The 24,642-nt window shown below is 40.1% G+C and overlaps 1 protein-coding gene across 2 annotated transcripts in view; it reads left to right on the forward strand.

The window, feature by feature from the left end:
- LOC137286628 (probable ATP-dependent RNA helicase DDX10) overlaps window positions 1–24,642 on the forward strand; it is a 50,386-nt gene that overhangs the window by 11,869 nt on the left and 13,875 nt on the right. For both annotated transcript variants that reach the window (XM_067818578.1, XM_067818579.1), the window contains exons 3-10: window positions 462–592; window positions 6,281–6,439; window positions 11,594–11,714; window positions 17,931–18,045; window positions 18,944–19,040; window positions 20,794–20,898; window positions 21,750–21,912; window positions 22,943–23,027. In XM_067818578.1, the coding sequence (XP_067674679.1) occupies window positions 462–592; window positions 6,281–6,439; window positions 11,594–11,714; window positions 17,931–18,045; window positions 18,944–19,040; window positions 20,794–20,898; window positions 21,750–21,912; window positions 22,943–23,027 (976 nt within the window). The remainder of the gene's footprint in view (window positions 1–461; window positions 593–6,280; window positions 6,440–11,593; window positions 11,715–17,930; window positions 18,046–18,943; window positions 19,041–20,793; window positions 20,899–21,749; window positions 21,913–22,942; window positions 23,028–24,642) is intronic.

The raw sequence follows: 24,642 nt of genomic DNA on the forward strand, positions 1-24,642 counted from the left end.
ATCAACCGAAATAAGAGGGTGAAGTAATGTTATATAAACACAGAAATATGTTTGTTACACTGTTAGTAAACATGGTAAGTACCTGGTGGGTTCCTGTGCAGCTGTTTCTGAATGACACATGTAACCAAACATAGGTTCGTCCTACTGGGTATTCTACCTCCTCCAGGGACAATGATGTATCCTAGGGATTGCATCAGTGGCTCATCACACTGAAGACCAGTTTGATTCCCTACTGGTACAGTGTGTGAAGTCCTTGTCTGGTGTCCCTTGCTTAGGTATTGCCGAAGTTCTGCTAAAGCTGTGTATAACTCACTCACTCACTCACTCACTCACTCACTCACTCACTCACTCACTCACTCACTCACTCACTCACTCACTCACTCACTCACTCACTCACTCATTTACTTTGCCGTGATTTGTTTCAAACCGAACAAATCATCCAGTGTTCCTCTCTGTTTCAGGTTTGCAGTCTGCCAAGTATACATCCCCCACAGAAATTCAGCGGCAATCGATTGGTCTCTCTCTCCAAGGACAGGACATCTTGGGAGCAGCTCAGACAGGATCAGGGAAAACCTTGGCATTTCTCATACCTGTAGGTTGTTGGTGGCCACAGGCATGTGCTTAACATACATACAGTAGAACATATATTTAGCGAACATGGATACAGCGTACAAACAGATATAGCAACCAAATGTAAAAGTTCCATCAGTAGTCCTTTATAATATCTTTAACATTATATGCGAACAACAAACTCATGAGCTATAGCGAACTGATTTCCCACCCACAAGATCCAATTAAAGAAGTGATTAACGAATTCACTCATTGTCAGCTCAACCACTTAGCGGTATACATCAACCTTGTTGGTGGCAAATCATCATTGTTTGATAGTCATTAATTAACAAAACAAACATACCATGTTTAAAACCCTGACTGGTATACAGGTCTTCAGTTCACTCTTGTGACTATGGCAGGCAAATCTAAAGCTGTCACCTTTTGACACCAAGCTTCCGATGATTTGGGCTGTAGATTCAGGTATAAAATGTAAGATAAACATCACTTTTGACTTTGGCATTCCAAAATCCACTCTCAGTTCCATTTTTAAGAATCGCGAAGATATTCTTGCAAAATCTGTGTCTACTGATTTTGGCCCTGCTGTCAAAAGGTTACTTGTTCAATGGGCATTCTAGAGGATGGTGAGTCAGAAATGAAACATACAGCTTTATGGATGACAACTTCTTGTTTATTACGTTCAGCAATGTTTCCATGTAGATTCTTACATCCTTTTCAAGCTAAATGTGAAAACAACCAAACAGTGAGAAGCTTATATACATGGTATGTTGTGACAAACAGCGGATTAACATTAACAACAGTATTTGATAGAGTAAACAAGTGGTACATAATTGGAAGAGGTCAGTAGCAGGCCCCCCTAAGTAATTGAAGGAATTACAGCAAATTTGAAGGAATTGCATCTCAAATGTAAACAAACGCAGCCCACTCGCGAAACAATTGCAGCGATATCGGTAATTTAGCGGTAATGACAGAAATACATCGGCCCTATCGGAAGCAATGTCGGTAATACTGGAAACACGATCGGCCATCTTCGGAGATTTTTCGGTCGTGAGCGGAAACTCACGCAGCAAAACATGGCGTCGTTGGAACAAGCACCCGTCTCGGTGAGATTTGTTTTTAGTTCCTACTATTACAATTTTATACTTATCCATCTTTGACCACCCGTGTTGAATGCGTTTAGGTATGAGGTGTTGTCGGGGCAATAGCTTATGTTTTTAGGAAAAGATAGTCACTCTAGGAGAGTGTCACAAGTCATGCCCCTGCAGTTTGTTTACATCTGAACATCGAAGTCGTGCCGATATAACGTGCGCCAGATATAACATCATTTTTTTTAAAAAAATGTGTTTAAATTTGTCATTTGCACTTCATAGCAAGACAAATTATGGCTCATAAACTTCTTCATGCCGCACGTTCATGATGTTCGTAATCATCGGCACGACTTCGATGTTCAGATGTAAACAATCTCCAGGGGCATGACTTGTGACACTCTTCTGCAGTGACAATCTTTTCCTAAAAACATAAGTTATTGCCCCGACAACACCTCATACCTAAACGCATTCAACACGGGTGGTCAAAGATGGATAAGTATAAAAATGTAATAGTAGGAACTAAAAACAAATCTCTCCGAGACGGGTGCTTGTTCCAACGACGCCATGTTTTGCTGCGTGAGTTTCCGCTCGCGACCGAAAAATCTCCGAAGATGGCCGATCGTGTTTCCAGCATTACCGACATTGCTTCCGATAGGGCCGATGTGTTTCTGTTATTACCGCTAAACTACCGATATCGCTGCAATTGTTTCGCGAGTGGGCTGCGTTTGTTTACATTTGAGATGCAATTCCTTCAGATTTGCTGTAATTCCTTCAATTACTTATGGGGGCCTGAGTAGGTAACTAAAACAGCAAAGAGCACTAGTGATGAGTGGGACAACAACCAGACACGATGCTTAGTCAGTCTATGGTTTCATTAGTTCTTCACAGGTCGACGGTATGTAGGATCCTTGGTCTCTATTGATCAAAGGCTTTTGGTGGCGGATTTCGATGACTTCCTTTTTGTGAAGTCCTGGTTTTTGGTTGACAGGACTTCGAATTTGTCAAACTAGGTTCAATGAGTGGGGAATTTTTGTTGATGGTCTGAGAAGGCTGATTTACTGTCTGCCTTGGCTGTAGAGGATTTGTGTTCTTTTATGCGGGTGTCAGTGGGGCGGGAGGTTTCACCTATATATGAATCGCCACATTCACATTTGATCTTGTAAATCACTCCTTTTGGGGGCTGCATGCTGGAGGGTCATTAGAGGGTTCGAGAGCCAGAGAAGATGGTGTCAGTGCCGATCAGCAAGATGTAGAAGATACTATCTACAAATGGTTTCAAGCTGCTAGAAGTGAGAACATTTTGTTAAATGGTCCCATGTTGCAAACTAAGGCAAATGAATTGGCATTTAAGTTAGGTCATTTAGATTTTATTTGCAATAGTGCTTGGATTGACAGGTTCAAACTGAAGCTTGGCATTGTATGTAAATCATCTCACAGGGAAAGTGCATCTATTGACCCAGACCTGCTCAATATTTGGCTGAAAACTCGCCAGCCTGGCTATCTTGATGAGTACAAGCCTGATGACATTTTCAGTGCTGATGAAACTGGCCTCTTTTTACAAAATTAAACCAAACAGAACACTTCACATAATCTGAAAAATGAAGTGCAGATAAAAATCCTAAAGAGAGAATAACATTGTTGGTATCGGTAAACATGACTTGGAGTGAAAAACTTCAGCTGTTAGTTGTAGGGAAGTCAGAAAAGCTAAGATGCTTAAAAATGTACGCAGTTTGCCAATAATGTACAGATCAAATGCCAAGGCCTGGATGAATGGTGAATTATTCACAGAGTGGATCAAAAGCCTGGATAACAGTATGACAAGACAAAAATGACCGATCCTGATGTTTGTAGACAATGGTCCTGCTCATCCTGTTGTGAAACACCGCTCACACATCAAACTGGTCTTCCTTCCACTGAACACTAAATGTAAGATTCAACCCATGGACCAGGGTATCATGACAAAACTGAAACAACTGAACAAGGACCAGGTATTGAGGACTGCCTATGCTCAGAGGAAAAATCATCAGATCACTCTCCTTGATGCCATCCTGAGGATTCATGCTGCTTGGAGACAGGACACATCTAAGGAAATTGCCAACTGCTAATGGAAGGGAGGTTTGTCCTTCCTGAGCAAGATAAACATTCATCAGATTATGAGACAGATAACATGTTTTTTTGCGACCTCATAGTTATTTTTTATGAAATGTCAGATAAATCAGAAGAAATCCTGGCTGATGTCACTTTGGACGACTTTATCAACACTGACAATGACATTGTTGTAGCCGAACCCCCTCCTGAAGACGCGATTCTGATGTCAGTAGCCATTCAGTTTTTCTTGCCCACTGTCACATCCGCTCCTGACTCTGACAGTGAAAATGATGAACCTTGCCCAAAGCCATCCTTTGCTGAGGCCAATGCAGCATCCTAGATGCTAAGTCATCTTGTTTGTGAAGGTTCAGATAGTTCTACCTTCGGCTCTCTTGCACATGTCTCTGATGCAGATGTCAAAATGAAGTCGGCAAGATGTGATGTGCAGATTGTTGTCTTTGTTAAACACAGTTAAGTTATGTATTGCTGAGATTGTTGTGATTGTTAAATATGTTCTAGCTTCTGTCTGTGAATGATAAATCAGAATTTTAATGTTATGTCAGTGTACAAGAGTAAAGATTTGTAGCCTCAGCATATGCATGTCTCTAGATGGCGGGCAGATGTAATAGTAAACAACAGATACAGCAAACTAAATTTCTTGGTCCCTTTGAGTTTGTTATATCCATGTTGTACTATGTAGTACATGTACTGGGCAGAATGTCCCTGCATGTTGACATTTCTATACTTGTAGTAGGGCAGAATGTCTCTGTACCTTGACAGGTGCAGTACTTTTAGAAGGGCAGTATGTCTCTGTACCTTGACAGTTGTTGTACTTGTGGCAGGGCAGTATGTCTCTGTACCTTGACTGGTGCAGTACTTGTAGTTGGACAGTATGTCTCTGTACTTTGACAGTTGTAGTACTTGTAGTTGGGCAGTATGTCTCTGTACTTTGACAGTTGTAGTACTTGTAGTTGGACAGTATGTCTCTGTACTTTGACAGTTGTAGTACTTGTAGTAGGGCAGTATGTCTCTGTACCTTGACAGGTGCAGTACTTTTAGAAGGGCAGTATGTCTCTGTACCTTGACAGTTGTAGTACTTGTAGTTGGGCAGTATGTCTCTGTACTTTGACAGTTGTAGTACTTGTAGTTGGGCAGTATGTCTCTGTACTTTGACAGTTGTAGTACTTGTAGTTGGGCAGTATGTCTCTGTACTTTGACAGTTGTAGTACTTGTAGTAGGGCAGTATGTCTCTGTACTTTGACAGTTGTAGTACTTGTAGTAGGGCAGTATGTCTCTGTACTTTGACAGTTGTAGTACTTGTAGTTGGGCAGTATGTCTCTGTACTTTGACAGTTGTAGTACTTGTAGTAGGGCAGTATGTCTCTGTACTTTGACAGTTGTAGTACTTGTAGTAGGGCAGTATGTCTCTGTACCTTGACAGGTGCAGTACTTTTAGAAGGGCAGTATGTCTCTGTACCTTGACAGTTGTAGTACTTGTAGTTGGGCAGTATGCCTCTGTACTTTGACAGTTGTAGTACTTGTAGTTGGGCAGTATGTCTCTGTACTTTGACAGTTGTAGTACTTGTAGTTGGGCAGTATGTCTCTGTACTTTGACAGTTGTAGTACTTGTAGTAGGGCAGTATGTCTCTGTACTTTGACAGTTGTAGTACTTGTAGTAGGGCAGTATGTCTCTGTACCTTGACAGGTGCAGTACTTTTAGAAGGGCAGTATGTCTCTGTACCTTGACAGTTGTAGTTGGACAGTATGTCTCTGTACCTTGACAGGTGCAGTACTTTTAGAAGGGCAGTATGTCTCTGTACTTTGACAGTTGTAGTACTTGTAGTAGGGCAGTATGTCTCTGTACCTTGACAGGTGCAGTACTTTTAGAAGGGCAGTATGTCTCTGTACCTTGACAGTTGTAGTACTTGTAGTTGGACAGAATGTCTCTGTACCTTGACATTTGTACCTAAGATTTCTGCAGTGGACCTGACTGCACAGAGAAGATGAATTCATACTCATTGTCCCTGATACCAAGCTAGAATAAACAATGATAAAAGTTTAAAGACTGACATCATCCTGGATGTATTTAGGAAGAGTCTTCAGTGAAAGAATTGTTTTTCCACACTAGATTTAATGTTCAAAGTGTCATAGACTTACGTGTTAATATTAATCCATGTGAAAGGAATGTAACTACTAGAGTACTATAGTGTTGTTTTGGAGTATAAGCTTCAGCATAAACCAGATTGTAAGCTTCACATGAGGCAAATGTGTAGTGTAAAAGATTATTATTAAAGGTCCATAAACATGGTAAGTGTTAATTGAAACTTTACTGTTTGTGTTTATGCTGAAATCTTATTAGAATTGTAACCTGACACCACAAGAAAATTTGGTGTTTGCAGACAGTGAACTGCAATAATATAAGAAAAGCAGTTGTCCCTGTATTTCCCAACAGACAGTCTGACTATTTGCATTAGGCAGACAACCCTTTGAGTATTTAGCGGGGTTGAATCTGATGGAAGAATGTTCTGTATGCAGGTGTTGGAGTGCCTTTATAGACAAAAATGGAGCTCCTTGGATGGGATGGGAGCATTGATTATCTCCCCTACACGAGAACTGGCATACCAGACATTCGAGGTGCTCCGGAAGATTGGCAAGTTTCATGACTTCTCAGCTGGTCTTGTTATTGGTGGAAAGGTGAGAGGGAGAATTGGTCTAGGTTTATGGCACATTCTGAGGTTACTGTCAATCAGTTATATTGTGAATCAGTCCAATGTTGGCGCAAGTGTAATTCTTTTTCAGAAGAAGTCCTCCTTGGGGTACATGATAAGCAATTTTATGTCCATTAAAAATCCCTACGACAGTTGTAACTATTTTGATAATAAAATATTTACGAAACAAAAAGCTCGTTTTTGTCTTGTGGGACCACCTTTACAGGGCCCTCAGGCCCCCTACAGCCAAGAGCAGGGAACTCTGGCCGTCTACCTCCCACCTCACTTTTCATGCTGTCGTTCGACTAGAAAGATGTTCATGGTCCATTTAGATACTCTTTGCGCTATCTACCTAAGGAATTCTGAGTAAGAGAGAGTCAACTATGTATGGTTCCTTTTCTTTCAGATTGGCGTTAGTTGGAATTTCTTGACTAAAATTTTAATTCATAAATTGTTGAATGGTCGAGTCCTATCTTCCTGTCATGTGGCAGGTAAGATGGTGACCTTTATGGTTTCTTTTTAGTGTCTGAAGTGTTTCGCTTGTGTCTCGCTTGTTCCTGTTGGTTTCTTGTTAGTATGTTTTTACATGCTAAGATGTCTTAACCCATTTGTTCTTGTTTCAGTCAAAATGGGTAAATTGGTTTCAAGACTTTTAGTCTTTTTCATAGCATTACGCAATTATATGTGCACACTTGCTGCTTGCATTTATCTGCTTATACCTTGTTGTTTAGCTGGGTTAAATGTATTCTGGCAATTTATTATCGCCTGTGCGTTTATGTTTTGCATGTTGTGTGTTCAATTGCGTATGTTTTCTGTACATCAGTTACCATTAGTTTGGTTCTGATTGTTACAGTTTCTCCTCTGTGTTACCTACTAGCTGGCTCCAGGGGATATGCGGGCTAGGTCGGAGGATAAACCCTCTTCTTTCCCTCTTTCCTCTACATCTCAAATGCCACCTAGGCTCAGGCACGGGTGCTGTTCCTGTGGGAGTGTCAGATCCAAGCTACAGCTCTGGTGACGGTCTCACTGCTGGCCCTAAGGGTTCTGCGCCGAGTATGGCCACAAGCCTCCTCCTTTTGCTGGGATTTGCTGCACTCCAGTGACGAAGTCGCCGGAAAAGGTGATAATCCCATGTTCCAAAATACAGTCCTTACTGGACATTGGCGGCTATAGAGATTGTTCCATTGGACCAGGAGATAATGGGGTTCTACTCCATTTTTTCTTGGTTACCAAGATGGACGCAAGATTCAGACCCATTCTAAATCTCAAGTGTCTGAACAGCACGATAGTCTTTCAAGATGGAGACACTGCGGTCAGTGATCTCATCTGTAGAGGCAGAGGATTGTCTCCCATCAATCAACCTCAAAGACGCATACCTCCATGTACTGATGCATCCCGAGTTCAGGAAATACCTCACGTTTTCCGTCGATGGGGTTTGTTATCAGTTTCATTCATGTGCTCCCCTTTGGCATCTCCACGGCGGCTAGGGTGTTCACCAAACTCATGCTAGTACCAGCTCAGGTCGCCAGGGCATAGGGAAACTTTTGTTTCGCTCACAATTCAGACGTATGCCTTCCTCCCAGGGTGGGGGTGCATCCTGGACAAACTCAGTGTCTGGCCTATGGTCCGAGCACGAGCAGTCATGTTGGTGTTAGAACAATTCGTGGATCAGGTTGGAAGCCGTATGGTTCGTCTGGAGATGGACAACCAGATGGCGATGTCATACATTCTGAAGCATGGTGGCATGGTGTCTCCATTGCTTCTTCAGGAGACGTGGCAGTTTCTGCTACGGAGCGATCAGTTCAGCATACAGGTTGTGCCTGTCTACCTCCCTGGGGTGGACAACATGCGTGCAGATGCACTCTTACAACGTGTTCTAGCTCCCCATGAGTGGTTGCTTGATCGGGAGATATTCGGGATTATCTCCCAGTTGTTCGGGTTATTCCAGGTTTCTGGTGACAAATATGATTCTGGTGTTTGTTTTCCGATTTCGGATCCGGGAGCGATTGCTGGGGATGCCTTCCACCTGGACTGGACGGACAGGGTGTTGTGGGCATTTCCGCCAATTTCCCAGATTTCCAAAGTCTTGGACCTGTGAAGGTCCCGGTGTAGAATAGGCCTTCAGCAACCCATGCTTGCCATAAAAGGCTACTATGCTTGTCGTAAGAGGCGACTAATGGGATCAGGTGGTCAGACTTGCTGACTTGGATGACACATGTCATCGGTTCCCAATTGCGCAGATCGATGCTCATGTTGTTGGTCACTGGATTGTCTGGTCCAGACTCAATTATTCACAGATCACTGCCATATAGCTGTAATATTGCTGAGTGCGGTGTAAAACTAAACTCACTCACTCACTCACTCACTCACTCACTCACTCACTCACTCACTCCAAAGTCCTGTCTCAGCTTGCCACCCAACCAGTGCGGCTACTAGTGCTTCTTGCACCTCCGTGGTTTCCGGTAATACTCAGGTCGCTAGTGCAGCCGCCTGTACTATTACCACGGCGACCGAACCTGCTATCCCAAAACGGCCAGCCACACCCTAATTCTAGGATTCAGTGGGTGTCAGGAGTCGCCTCCAAGCAAGTGGAATTCCTGCATCAGTTGCAGACATAATTCTGGCTTTGCGGAGGGATCCCACAAATGTACAGTATGAGGATAGATGGGCCTGTTATGTGTGCTGGTGTGGATTCTCGATCCCTTAGTTGAATTGTTGGAGTTTTTACAGTCTCGATTAGAATCTGGCTTAAGCCGCTGCTACTATTCAAGGCTACTCCACGGCTATTTCAGCTTTCCACATACCCGCTGAGGGTGCCTTGTTGGGGCAATACCCCCTGGTACAGCGTTTTCTTGCAGGCGTGGACAGACTGCGTCCGGTTGTTAGACGAACAAGTCCTCCATGGGATTTGTCTAGAGTATTGGAATGGTTGCCCACTCCTCTCGTTTGACTTGACCAACCTGTCGTTACAACTGTTAAGTTGGAAAACAGTGTTAGCGACTTGCATGTCATGTCTTCAGACCCGGTACTTACTGTGTTGCATAAGGATTGGGTTAGCATACGCTAACTGGATTCATACCGCCCAAAGATTGATCATTCGCTTCATGTGACAGCGCCTATCGATCTACCTGTGTTTATGCTGCTTGCATCGTCTGATAATACATACCGTAAGACTCATGTATTAGACGTTAGGAAAACTCTTAAAGCATACATTAAGAGAACAGCCATACTCCGTAAGGAAACAGCTATTTTGCTGTTATGGTGGTAGCAAAGCTGGTTATCCGGCTAACACACAAACGGTATCCCGATGGATTGTATTGGCAGGCTGCATGGCCTATGCACATAAAGGCTCATCTCCCCAAGAGAGGTTGAAGTGAGTTTTTTGTTTTGTAAAGATTTTATTATCAAAATAGTTACAACTGTCGTAGGGATTTTTAATGGACCTAAAAATGTGTATATGTACCCCAAGGAGGACATTCTTCAAAGAATCCATAACCTCTACAGGTTTGTATAAGTTTTAATACTTTTATCCAGGTGTTTAAAGACAGAATGTCATGCATACTTTTGAATTTTGCCGTGAGTATGCATTCTGTATATGTGTTCACACTGGTATGCTGTGTATAAACTGTCATGAGTCACCTCATGTTATGTGTGTAACAGGTTTGGTGTGTGCAAGTTGCTACCAGTGTGCTGTGTGAGTTACCACTGGTGTTGCCTTGCATACGAGGGTTGGCTGAAAAGTTCTCAGCCTGAGTGGTTTTTCCCCACCAGGTAGAGACAGGTGTTTGCCACCAATGAGGACAATCATTTAGTGAATCATAGACACAAGAACTACAAACGTACTAATAGTTTTATCTCAACTACAGCTCTTTTGGTAAACCTACCCTCTGAAATCATCAGAAATGGACAAAACTGAATACAGGGCAGTCATCAAGTACTTGCAAAAGAAAGGGATGTCCCCAACACAGATACATGCTGACATGGTCTCCACTCTAGGGGATGATGCGCCTTCATTTTCCACAGTAATGAAGTGGGCTGCAGAATTTAAGCGTGGCAGACAAAGCCTTGATGATGACCCACGCTCAGGAAGGCCTTCAACAGCAACCACTCCAGAAAACATCACGCGAGTGCTCGATATGTTAATGGATGATCGACGATTGACTACTCGACATATTGCTAGTGTAGTGGGCATCTCTCATGAGAGGGTTGAGCATATTATCACCAACGAATTAGGAATGACTAAAGTTTCTGCAAGATGGGTGCCAAAGCTCTTGACAGCAGAACAGAAACGTGTCAGGTTCCAGACGTCCCTTGACAATTTGCGTCGTTTTGAAGCAGATCCCGATGATTTTGTGGCACGATTTGTAACCATGGATGAGACCTGGATACATCACTTTCAACCAGAAACAAAACTACAGTCAAAACAGTGGAAGCATCCTGATTCACCAGCTCCGAAGAAAGCCAAGTCTGTTCCTTCAGCTGGAAAGGTGATGGCATCAGTCTTTTGGGATTCCAGGGGTATTCTGCTCATTGATTATCTTGAAAAAGGTCAAACTATCAACGGCAGATACTATGCTGATCTACTGAACCAGTTGCGAGAAGCAATCAAAGCCAAACTGACGAGGGATGATCGCTAAAGGTGTCCTCTTCCACCGAGACAATGCGCCTGTTCACAAATCGGTGGTGGCCATGTCAACAATCCGCGATTGTGGCTTTGAACTCATTGACCATCCTCCTTATTCACCTGATTTGTCTCCTTCTGACTTCCACCTGTTCCCCAAAATGAAAAAGGAACTCACCGTTTTGCAAGTAATGATGACGTCATTTCCACTGTGACTGATTTTTTTAGGGTAGCTGAAGAAGATTTCTTCCTGACAGGGATTCGGGCCTTGCAGCATCGCTGGCAAAAGTGTGTGAACTTGGAAGGAGACTATGTAGAAAAATAAATTACAAACGTGGACTTTATAACTTTTTTTCACAGTGAGGCTTAGAACTTTTCAGCCAACCCTTGTAGAATCTTCTTAACTTGTTATGGGTAGTGTTGTCATCAGCGCAGTAGTAGTGAGGATGGTGGGTGACATCAGGGTACATGTTTATGAGTATAGTGCAGGTGTATGATACAGCTGTATGATACTTTCAGCATCTAAAAGAGGAGTCTGAACGTATCAACCACACCAACATCGTGATCTGCACGCCGGGGCGACTCTTGCAGCACATGGATGAGACTGTCAACTTTACAGCAGATGCTCTACAGGTTCTAGGTAAGACTGCACCTTCTCCGTCAATGTTGGACAGTGTTCCATGCAGGGCTTTCCTAAAGTCGGGTCCTCTTTTGTTAACCCCCCAGATCCCACAGGGACATATATCAATCCAATAAAATCCAATAAAATTCTAAATATACCACGCACATATATATACGTCACAGTTTTGAATTCTATGGAAAATTCCCTGTTTCTTGATATGATCCACCATTACCTCAGACAAAGCTAAAGTGCTTAAAAATACCTTTGAAAGTAGGCTTCATCGTATATGTTTCCATTTTTCACACTATACAAAATTGTGATTCAGAGCGTTATTTACTGTAGGTTAGAAATGTGAAAATTGGATAAATACTCTGAGTATTGAAATTCAAAATTAGCATATTTTTTATCACTGATGTAAAGTTTTCATGTAACCAGTAATGATAATTCTGAAACGTCACTGATGAACCCAGAATAGCTTGGGATGTTTTTGCAAATACACTCACACGAACGCTGAAGAGCACTTTCCGCCATATTGGATAGTGTGTATACAAAATCCCATTTCGAGAAGGCCAGTATTGAGATGCCTATTACATCATGTATATTTCATAGTCAGCTGCGACAAATGCATCATTGAATTCTCCTCACGTCTTAGAATCAAATTGCAAATAGTCTTTGTCACCAATACCAACTGTCTAGATAAAACGAAATGAAACATACTGGGTATGAAAACGAATGCTGTGCTTGAAATTTGCTTATTTTAAAAATTGAGTGAAAATTGACTGACAGCCGCAATGAAATGTAGAGTTAATGTCAAAAGTAGGATTGGTTAGACATAAAACGAACTGACATATTTACTGTAACAACATTTTCAAAATAATCATTATTAAAGATGCTTTATCAATAAAGGAAGTTTTAGGCATCTTTCAAATAATAATACATGGATTTGACACTGCTATTACATTCTCAAAACTGATCATTCTGAAAATTATTTCATATTTAGTTTAAATATAAAATTGTAATTTGCATGAAACCGGATGTGTGGGTGCTCTGTCATCAAACTTAGTCACAATGTGATGCGTACTGTCAACTTAACTTTACATCTGTGTTTTAGAATTAAACTATAAAGGTCTGTATAATGTTTTTGTTGTTTTTCCTAAATGTTTTGACTCCGGAATGTTTTGCAGAATATAGAAAAGTAGGATGTAGAATTTGCTTAAATTTGCCACAGAGTTCTTAAAAATTTGCCTCGGAATCCAGGAGGTACTGGTAATCATTGCTTACAATGGCTCAATATGTTTAGTAATATTCAGGGGAAGAGTATCATGGCAAGAAATAGCAAATTAAAATTAGTTACTGCAAGACACATATTAGATGATCCCGCGCACTAAACGCATTTGTGACAAGAGAGGTGGTACAATGAATTGGGCGAGTACACTTGGCTGCTACAGGTAGCTTGACGACTATGCTCGTGCAATACATGCTAACCGTGAAATCAACAGCGCTACTGTGTAACACCAGTCTCGCTACTGTTTTACACCTTTCTCAATACTGTTAAACAGATTTCAGTTGTAGTAAAAAATGTACAAGTTAGGAAAACATGGGCAAATAGTTCATTCTCAGGCAAGGGAGATAGCATACAATGTTATCATGTATATGGACAAAAATTGTGCAGCCAAAGCAGATTCTCTTTTACAAAGTAGCCTTGCTACTGGACTCTCAATGGCAACTTTAAAGCGCATTAAGACAGAAGGTGATAGGAGTGCGAGTGGACCTACATTTATCAGTCCCACCAAGTTGCGCAAACCCAAAACTTGCAGTTACAAACTTGATGATTTCGACCGGTGTGCAGTCCGTCATTTTGTACAAAGTTTATATGGCGTAAAAAGACAACTACCCACTCTGGATATGATGTTTGATATGGCAAAGTGCCAGTTGAACTACAAGGGTTCTAAGGAAAGTTTTCGAAAAAATCTCAAAGACATGGGGTTTAGGTGGCAACAAACGCAGTCAAACCGTAAACTTATAATGGAATGTAAAGACATTGTTTCCAAGCGGTTGCAATACTTGCGTGCAGTAAAGAAATACAGTGAGGAAAATCAAACACTCGTCTTTATCAATGAAACATGGTTGCATGTACACCATATTGTCCCAAAGTGTTGGCAACTTGAGGGTGAAGTCGTAATAAATGGGGTTCAACCTCCGTCTGGCACCGGACCTCGGCTTATTGTGGTTCACGCAGGGGGTGAAAACGGTTTTGTTTCAAATGCTTTACTTGTTTTTGATTCCAAACTTAAATCAGCAGACTGTCATGACGAGATGAACTTTGATAATTTTTCCAAATGGCTCCAGGAAAAGTTGATCCCAAACCTTCCACTGCACTCTGTCATCGTTATGGATAATGCACCATATCATAGCAAGCAAGTGGACAAATGTCCGACAACGGCCAACAGAAAAGATGACATAAAAACGTGGCTACAAAGTATCTCATTTTATGAGAAAATGCTTAAAGCCAAACTATTGTTAAATCCAACAAATCGGGCCCTGTCTACAGAGTAGACACGATGTTGAAGCAACATGGTCATGATGTACTACGTCTCCCTTCATACCACACAGAACTAAACCCGATTGAGTTATTTTGGGCAAATGTGAAAAATTGTTGCTTCACAAAACTTGCAGTTCACAAAAAGTTCCTTAAGAGTTGCCAGAAATGAAAGGATGTCTGCAGTCGGTGCAAAAGAATGGTCGGAATGTTGTAAACATGTTAAAACAATTGAAGATGGTTACTGGCAACGCCAAATCGCAGTAGAAAGGGAAATTGACAGACTAGTGATTGACTTAGGACTTCAGACACCAAGACTGATTCAGAGAGTGATAATTAAAGCATAAATCAGTAAGTCCACCTAATTTTCCAGCATTGTTGTGTCTTGTATAACAATTGACACATACTATATCAGGTTTTTACTGTTCCCATACTTTGTCATAAAAAAAAGTAATCTGTGGTGAGTTGTCTGTATTTTATATTTTTTTAGTCACTGATAAATCTACTGAGTCTGGTACTGAGTAATCCCCAAACCGACAGATTTGTGTACAAAGATATTTCTCACTGACTTATCAATGTCAAAAGGTATTTTCAGTTTTCTGGACACAATTTTTGTGACCATAATAAAAATATGACAGAAATTTGGAAATATTGTTTGAATACTAACCATTTCTCTGGAACCGGTTATATAAATTTCCAAGACATGTATTTCCGGTCGATCACCAATGGAATTATGGACGAAAATCAGCCCGTACAGAGAAATAAGAACAAAATTATGGGATAAAAATATTTCCCCCTTGCTACTCTGATTTAGCCACCACCATTCAGTAACAGATAACCTTTAACATATTAAAAAGTTAAATGAAACACAATTAACTATATGTAGTTATTATCTATTTAATATTTAGCAGATGAAAAGTCAACTTTACGCATTAAAACAACACCGCATATTCCTTCGAATGATAAGACTGCAATTTCAGGCATAAGATACTGATATTCCATGCTAACCTTTAGTTAAGACGAAGACAAATAGATGATTGGGGCATTGACAAGCATTTTAGATATTCAACAATTTTGTTAACCCAGGAAAATGTCATTTGCTTTGTGAAATGGATCGGTGGTCCTAAACATATTTGCTCAGTATATTGTGTTGATTCAATTCGTTGGGATTGTACCTGTTCCCAAATCGAGTGTGCTATAACAATTCATGTGTGAAACGCACGGGGAAAATGAACTTCTCGATATTTTTCAGACAACCGTCTCCCTCTTGTTTCAAGTGGATCGTTCTGTTGGGCGTTCCCAAGTATGCAAATTGGGGTCATTTGTCAGGTTGTGGATCATCTTATATGTGTTTACCAGTACAATGCAATCATTTCATAACTTGTGTGAAACTGGCAAACTTTTCGTGCAGCGTGACGCCATGACTGATGCAAAATCACACCGAACGACAACGGTACTTATCAGCATTTCTGGCTTCTTACAATGTAAATGATAAAACATATAACAATACACAGATAGTCAGAATAATTCTAATTACTTACATCTCACATTTATGTACAAAAGATCCCTGAATAAAGAAAAGAGTCCTCGCAAAAGCCTGTGTACCCTTGTCAGTGAAGCTGTCATTTTGAAAGAAATCTGTTATCTGTGGTGATGTCACATGTCCACATTGTTGCACATATGAGGCAATTTCTTTAAGGTGGAGGTCGGTTGAACAAGAGTAAACACAATGGCCATATCATTCTGATTGCACTTTCAGTATTGTGATGTATATTTGTGTATCATTCAGATATTTTTTCCTGGATTTTTTCAGCTGATTTCATTATCTACATATATCCAACATCATATCACATGTGGATATAGGATGTGTGTTTTTAGTCTTTGAAAGGTTTTTATTGTTTGAATAATATTTACATCGGAAATTGACTCAGTAGGTGTACGATACCACATTTTAAGCCTCAACACAAGTGTGAGAAGATCACAGGTAGCCATTACTGCAACATGTGCTCTAGTTCCTGTGATGTACAGTATTCAGTACATTGGGACAAATATTGCAGTTTCATATGAACAGGTTAATAAACAGCAATATAAGTAAAACTTATAAGTAAAACTGATAATATTAATGAAAATGATTAGTATATTTTATGAAGTGTATAGGCATACATATTTAAAGGAATTGTCTCGTTCATTGCATTGGTTTGTGTCTTTTTTATTGACAAAACAAATATTAAGATTGATTGACCATGTGCGAGTTTGTCAAAAACGTTTTGTGATTCTTTATCATTGTTTTAGACAAGAAAGTCAATTCAAATTCGATTGAAACATATTTGATGGCGGAATATCTAACTCAGACAATATTTGTATGAAAATTGTTTAGAAATATATAAACCAGGTCATGTCTTAATTTGGACAAATCTTACATCCATTTTCTAATAGTTCCATACTAAAAAAACTACCTTTCATTGCATACCTATGAAGTGAAATAATTACATAATATTAAGCAGAAAAGTTTATATCCTAAATGAATATTCAGTGAAAATTCAGGTGTTGTGAAATTTTCATTTACGATAAATTGATGCCAGATAGGTGCGCGTGTTGCTCACAATAAGATACGTAGTAAAACCGTGTAATTGTTGATATATTCAGGACACTATTTCAGTGGTAAAACCATTCATTTTATGTTTTGTCTAAAAAGTGTTGAATTCTGACACAGAAGCCAAGATCTTTTACACATTGAGTGAAAATTAGGTTAGATATATACTAATCAGCAAACCAGTGTTGTCTTTTTCCGACGTCACAAAATGCACAAAACATGCCATGATGCCAACTAAAATGTCGCATAATTTTCAGTTATTTCATTACATTTGAAAATGTGGGTGCTACTCTGTTAATAATGCTGCTAAATTAATCAAAATACATCTACACAAACAGGAGAATATGGGAATCTAAGAACTAGGTTATAGATCAGATAGGTCCATCCAAATTGCTATTGTATTTGTGTATGACGTTATGTATTAGCAATATACATCCATTTCATATACTCTTATGTCGTTCAGATATCAAGCTCACACTTTCCGTAAAGACGACAAATTAAAAAAGTTGCAGAAGAGTGCGTTTATTGGTGCACGATAAAAAAAATGGAGAAATTTACTGTTTTTCCACACACACAAAAGTTTTAGACAGCATTTAGCAGTGTCTATTTCTCAAAGCCTGGAGGTAGTTGCAGTTATATTTATATCAATGGACAGGAAATTAAATATTCTACATTTGTGTGTAATTTTATAGTCGTACACAGACTCATGACCATGCGAGCGCAATTTTCGCATAACATTCAGTTTTCAAACCTTACGAAAATGTGCACCTGAAAAAAAACATCGGCTACCAGGGGGTTAAAATAGTCAGATATGTCGTGTGATTTTCCTGTTATGGTGATGTGTAAGCAACAAAGTCTGAACCATCTAGTGCAGTGATTGATATCAAGAACATTGCTGTATGCAGTGATGAGGATACAAAGACATGTATCAGCCAATTCAGTCTGACCATTGAGATAGGGATCAAGTTTTTTTACTCATGGACTAGGTAAGTGTGAAGTTCGTGAAGTATACTTGGTGGTAGCTGCTAGGATGTTTTGCTGGGTGATGTCAGTATGACAGTACTGTGGTCATCTTAAAATGAGATGACAATTCATGTTTCAGTGCTCGATGAAGCTGATCGTATTCTTGACATGGGTTTTGCTCAGACTATGAATGCCATCATTGAGAATCTACCAGCAGAAAGACAGACACTCCTCTTCTCTGCCACACAAACCAAGTAAGTTACACAATAGTTCATTCAGCATACATGTCTCATATGACTTGATACACATGTCATGTGACCTGATACATGACTTGATGCATGTTTCATATGACTTGATACACATATCATATGACCTGATACATGACTCAATGCATGTCTCATATGACTTGATACATGACTCGATGCATGTCTAATATGACTTGATACATGTGTCATATGACCTGATACATGACTCGATGCATGTCTCATATGACTCAAAACATCTGTTGGACTGTTCCATGTGGCTCTGTTGACACCTTGATAATATAGGTAAACTGTTCCATGTGGCTCTGTTGACATGTTGACATACCTTGATAATATAGTTGAACTGTTCCACATGTGTCTGTTGATGTACCTTGATAATATAGTTGAACTGTTCATATGTCTCTGTTGACATGCCTTGATAATTATAGTCTGTTTGGCTCAAAAGCGAACCGATGATTTGCAGTGTAATTCGAAAACTAATAAGCATAACATACTCAATGAAACTCAGATCATAATCAAAACATCTTACCAACTCTGTCAGGGTTTTGCAGAATTTTTGTCCTAATAATAAAAAGTTGTTCAACAAACTATCATTAAAATATTGACACAGTTCACTGTTTATTATGAGGGAGAAGTGCAAAGAAAGGGACAGCCAGGTATTCGAGGAGCATGTGCACAAGTGCCAAGAAAGTTCATTATTCATTAACCTGTGCTGTACTGTCTCCATGCTGTCTCACAGGTTAAGTTAATCAGTAACTTCAGAAGGACATAAATATGGTGGTTTAGGTTTTGTAGTAAAACTGTATATTTTGAAGTTGCATAATGGTTTGAAAGTTTACATGTATTTGTCACTATCCATGTTCCTACCGAGCCAATCTTTGTCTTTCAGGTCGGTGAAAGATCTTGCTCGACTGAGTTTATCCAACCCGATGTATGTCTCTGTCCATGAACACTCCCAACACAGCACTCCAGCAAAACTGACACAGGTAATACCCTCAATACACCTCCATTAGAAACACTGGAATCACTTCAAGAGGTTCTGTTTCAATTTTTAGCATGAATCTTATACAACATGCACATAACTGCATTGAGTGGACACTTCATCACCTCTTGGCCAATGTTTCACCTATCTATTTCTCTTATGAGGACGAGATATGTGGTTGATATAATTATCTTTAACTAATTATCTTTGATTCCCCACATGGGTACAATGTGTGAGGCCCATTGTCTGGTGTCCCCCACCGCGATATTGCTGGAATATTGCTAAAAGCGGCGTAAAACCAAACTCACTCACTCACTCCTGAGTCCTTAGCTTAAAGTATTTGTCAGCAGCCGTTGTTTGGTGTCCTTGTGATTTACAGTGTTGTCTGAATAGTCAGGGAATAATGTGTCCAAATGGTAACCAGCTGATATTCTGATTGAAACTCTCTATGCACATCTTGTGGTAAATAATGGAATGTATTGGTGACATACCTAGAGCACTGCAATGTGAGTGTGATGACATCCAGGACATTTATGAACACATACAAAACACTGAGATGTGACGAACATGTACATGTAATGCTGTGATTGAATTGCTCCAAATGAAGGTGGATATATTGATGTAGTATTGTACTTAACTGAAGGGGATATAGCGATGTAGTAATGTACTCCTGATGAAGGTGGATATATTGATGTAGTATTGTACTCCTGATGGTGGATATATTGGTGTAATATTGTACACGTAATGAAGGGGATTTATAGATGTAGTACTGTACTCATAATGAAGGGGGATATATTGATGTAGTATTGTACTCCAAATAAACTGGGCTTTATTGAAGTAGTTTTGTACTCCTGATGAAGGGGATATATTGATGACTTTATCTTGTCGTTCATGTGTGCATACCAGTAGACCCATGGAGACAAGTTGTCTCCTCTGGGGGGTAATGTGTATGCAAGATAAACTTCTCTCTTGTGTGATGTGACCAGCATGATTGCTGGATACCTTCACAAGATGGAATACAATGTTCTATGGGTCATGTATGTGACACTCACAAATAAACTGGGCTTTATTGATGTAGTGTTGTACATGAAGGGGGATATATTTAGGAGATAAACATTGTCGGCTCCAAATGTATTCCCGTGCTTCAAATACTCAATAACACCCGGATATTGGCCAACACATGATGTTTATCGACATTGTAAACAGAAAAAGTAAACCAAAGGGTTTACTGTCTGACTCATTTACATCAAGTACGAGTATAGCAGTAAAGTGTCATCAGCTGGAAATTGCAGCTGGTTCCCATGGTAGCATCTGGAGCTGCACATTTGTTACATCATTCTGACTTTACGTCACAATGATTTGAATGACGTCACCACTTTTGATGACACAGCAAAACAATTGTTTCCGATGTTTCTACGTGTCAATACGCAGAGAATAATCTTGCAATACCATTTGATCATGTTTTTCAAATAATCAGATTACAGAACACAGTGACTTTTGGTTTACAATGATCTTTGTTGAACTTTATCTTGTCGCGTCTTTGGGCATACCAGTAGACCCATGGAGACAAGTTGTCTCCTCTGGGGGGTAATGTGTATGCAAGATAAACTTCTCTCTTGTGTGATGTGACCAGCATGATTGCTGGATACCAACACAAGATGGAATACAATGTTCTATGGGTCATGTCTGTGACACTCAATGAACATTTTCCTTGCCTCCTTGAATGTATGAACTATTGTCTGTTTCTGTTCTTCCAGAGCTACATCGTCTGTGAGCTGCATGAGAAGATTGGTATGTTGTGGTCTTTCATCAAGAATCACCTCAAGTCCAAGGTCCTGGTCTTCTTGTCCTGCTGCAAGGAGGTATGGTTCCCGACTGGTGTCTTGGCAGCTTGTGCTGTTGACTTCAGGACTTTGATTCAGTGATCTTGTTTCATGTATCACAACATTCCTGGTCTGACAACACCCAAGGATCTGGACTACAATTAGTCCTCAGTGTTGTAACAGGCCACTGACCATGGTGTCAGACCTGTTTGGTTCAAGTCATTGTATGTTTATTGTGTCGGTCAGTGCTCATGAAGTCCAGTAATGGATTGTCTGGACTGAAGATTTGAAGGCTGCCATCATATAGCTGGAATATTGTGGATTGTTCAATAGCAATAAAATGATCTCACACATCAAATGTGCGTAATGCTGTTAATATACTCTTCAAAAAAGTAGGGGATAATGAACTTTCAATTTGGATAGGAAGTGTAAATGTTAACAAATGTTTCAAGGACAGACATCTTATGAACACACCACCATTTCCCCCTATTACCACAACGGTGATGGACTCTCAAATATTCAATAATATCATATCAATATTGATTGACACTGATAAATCAACTAAATATTTCTAATCATAAATACAAAAAATGAAGATCCCCTACTTTTTTTTTGAAGAGTATGTATAGCACACAGTATAAACATTAGTAATTTTGTCATCATACAGTGTTTCACAATATCCTTTTTGTTTGTTTATGTCCATGATGCTTAGTGCATATGGATGTGCCATATTAGAGATTCAAAAACTGGTAATTATTTTCTATTTGGCATTTGGTATGAGAGATTTCCCTTAACAGTGCTCATTGGGATCTAACAATTCACATTTGTGTCAAATCTTATAAGATATAGTCAGCATGATGTTTCTGTCAGTGATATTTTTATCCCTTTAGGTGAAATATGTCTATGAGGCCTTCAAGCGCATGCGGCCAGGCGTGACAGTGTTGTGTCTGCATGGAGCCATGAACCAGCTGAGGAGGGTGGAGGTGTATAACTCCTTCTGCCGGAAACACAGTGCTCTGCTGCTGGCCACAGATGTTGCTGCCAGGGGACTAGGTGTGTTGTTCTTGAACATTGTCTCGTGGCATATTGAGAACATTTGGCATAGCTGGTTTGTACAGCATTTCTTTTGCCTGCATTTCATTGTGCTTAATTTGAGTAACGATAGAATTTGTCTTCAAGGAAGGGTGATAAGTTTTGAATGAGCATAGTAAACAAAGAAACATGTTATCACCTTCCACCAGGTTTAGCGTCTGTTTACTTATTGACCAATCTTATTAAAATTACATTTTAGTTTACCAAATATACCTGTCACGTCGGAACGATCTTTTGCAAACTATGGCTGATTATATGACTATCAAGATGTTGACATATGCCAGCCAGAAAGCAGCCTTCTTCAGCTATAGGTCAGTGTTGTCAAACATGCAACTCCTATTGCAGACTTGAATCTACCCTTTGAGAAATATCATGACATAGGTCACAATACTAACATGCACAGTTACTCATTGTGGCCAAGATTGTGTGACCAACAACTCTTGTTCAGATGTTAATCCCATTGATGGGAAAGATGATTTGGTAGGAATCAGTCATACAGCTCTAACTATTTATCAGAATACTCCACTTCTTACCTGATGTTCTGGTGAGTTGCTGTGATGTGACAGGCAAGGGATGGCCATAGATATTCATTTAGTGGTCAGGCTTGCTTACTAGGCTGAATGGCATCATTTCCAAATTGTGCAGATTGATGCTCATGTTGATCATTAGATTATCCAGTCCGAATCCAGTTATTAAATACTGTCACCAAATAGCTGAAATATTGCTGGGAGTGACATTAAACAACAATCATTCAATCATTTACTAGTAGAAGTAGGTAAAATCTGCTTTCATGATTTTATTGAGATATCCTATTTCAGTTTTAGGATTGATATTATTTTTTGCAACTGAGAAGTTTTTGGATCTGCAATTTTGTGACAGTAAGTTATTACCTACATTAATCAGGACATTTTGACTTGGTTAAAGCATTTATATTTGACCCTGAAAATATTCCAAGAACCAGTGGCTGTAGTTTGGGTGTTGTGTGATACAGATTTCCCAGCTGTGAACTGGGTGCTGCAGCTGGACTGCCCGGAGGATGCGAACACCTACATCCACAGAGCTGGACGTACAGCCAGGTAGGTGCATCATGTGCAGGTGTAGGCGGACCATATGCAAGTGTAGTGTAGGTGGACAGTGTACAGATGTAGTGTAGGTGGTCATTGATGCATTTGTAGTGTAGATGGACAGTGTGTAGGTGTAGTTTAGGTGGACGCTGTACAGGTGTAGTTTAGGTGTACAGGTGTGGTGTGGGTGAACGATGTACAGGTGTAGTGTAGGTGGACAGTGTACAGGTGTAGTGTAGGTAGACAGTGTGCAACTGTAGTTTAGATGGTCAATGTACAGGTGTAGTGTAGGTAGACAGTGTGCAGGTGATGTGTAGGTGGACAGTAGTATAGTGTAGGTGGACACTGTACAGGTGATGTGTAGGTGGACAACAGTATAGTGTAGGTGGACAATGTACAGGTGATGTGTAGGTGGACAACAGTATAGTGTAGGTGGACAGTGTACAGGTGATGTGTAGGTAGACAATAGTATAGTGTAGGTGGACAATAGTATAGTGTAGGTGGACAGTGTACAGGTGATGTGTAGGTAGACAATAGTATAGTGTATGTGGACAGTGTACAAGTGATGTGTAGGTGGACAATAGTATAGTGTATGTGGACAGTGTACAGGTGATGTGTAGGTAGACAATAGCATAGTGTATGTGGACAATAGTATAGTGTAGGTGGACAACAGTATAGTGTAGGTGGATAGTGTACAGGTGATGTGTAGGTGGACAACAGTATAGTGTAGGTGGACAACAGTATAGTGTAGGTGGACAATGTACAAGTGATGTGTAGGTAGACAATAGTATAGTGTAGGTGGACAATAGTATAGTGTAGGTAGACAGTGTACAGGTGATGTGTAGGTAGACAATAGTATAGTGTATGTGGACAGTGTACAAGTGATGTGTAGGTGGACAATAGTATAGTGTAGGTGGACAGTGCACTGGTGATGTGTAGGTAGACAATAGCATAGTGTATGTGGACAATAGTATAGTGTAGGTGGACAACAGCATAATGTAGGTAGACAATAGTATAGTGTAGGTGGACAATAGTATTGTGTAGTTGGACAATAGTATAGTGTAGGTGGACAGTGTACAGGTGATGTGTAGGTAGACAATAGTATAGTGTATGTGGACAGTGTACAAGTGATGTGTAGGTGGACAATAGTATAGTGTATGTGGACAGTGTACAGGTGATGTGTAGGTAGACAATAGCATAGTGTATGTGGACAATAGTATAGTGTAGGTGGACAACAGTATAGTGTAGGTGGACAGTGTACAGGTGATGTGTAGGTGGACAACAGTATAGTGTAGGTGGACAACAGTATAGTGTAGGTGGACAATGTACAAGTGATGTGTAGGTAGACAATAGTATAGTGTAGGTGGACAATAGTATAGTGTAGGTAGACAGTGTACAGGTGATGTGTAGGTAGACAATAGTATAGTGTATGTGGACAGTGTACAAGTGATGTGTAGGTGGACAATAGTATAGTGTAGGTGGACAGTGCACTGGTGATGTGTAGGTAGACAATAGCATAGTGTATGTGGACAATAGTATAGTGTAGGTGGACAACAGCATAATGTAGGTAGACAATAGTATAGTGTAGGTGGACAATAGTATTGTGTGGTTGGACAATAGTATAGTG

This window comes from Haliotis asinina, chromosome 6 (genome assembly GCF_037392515.1).
Source record: "Haliotis asinina isolate JCU_RB_2024 chromosome 6, JCU_Hal_asi_v2, whole genome shotgun sequence".
NCBI lineage: Eukaryota > Metazoa > Mollusca > Gastropoda > Lepetellida > Haliotidae > Haliotis > Haliotis asinina.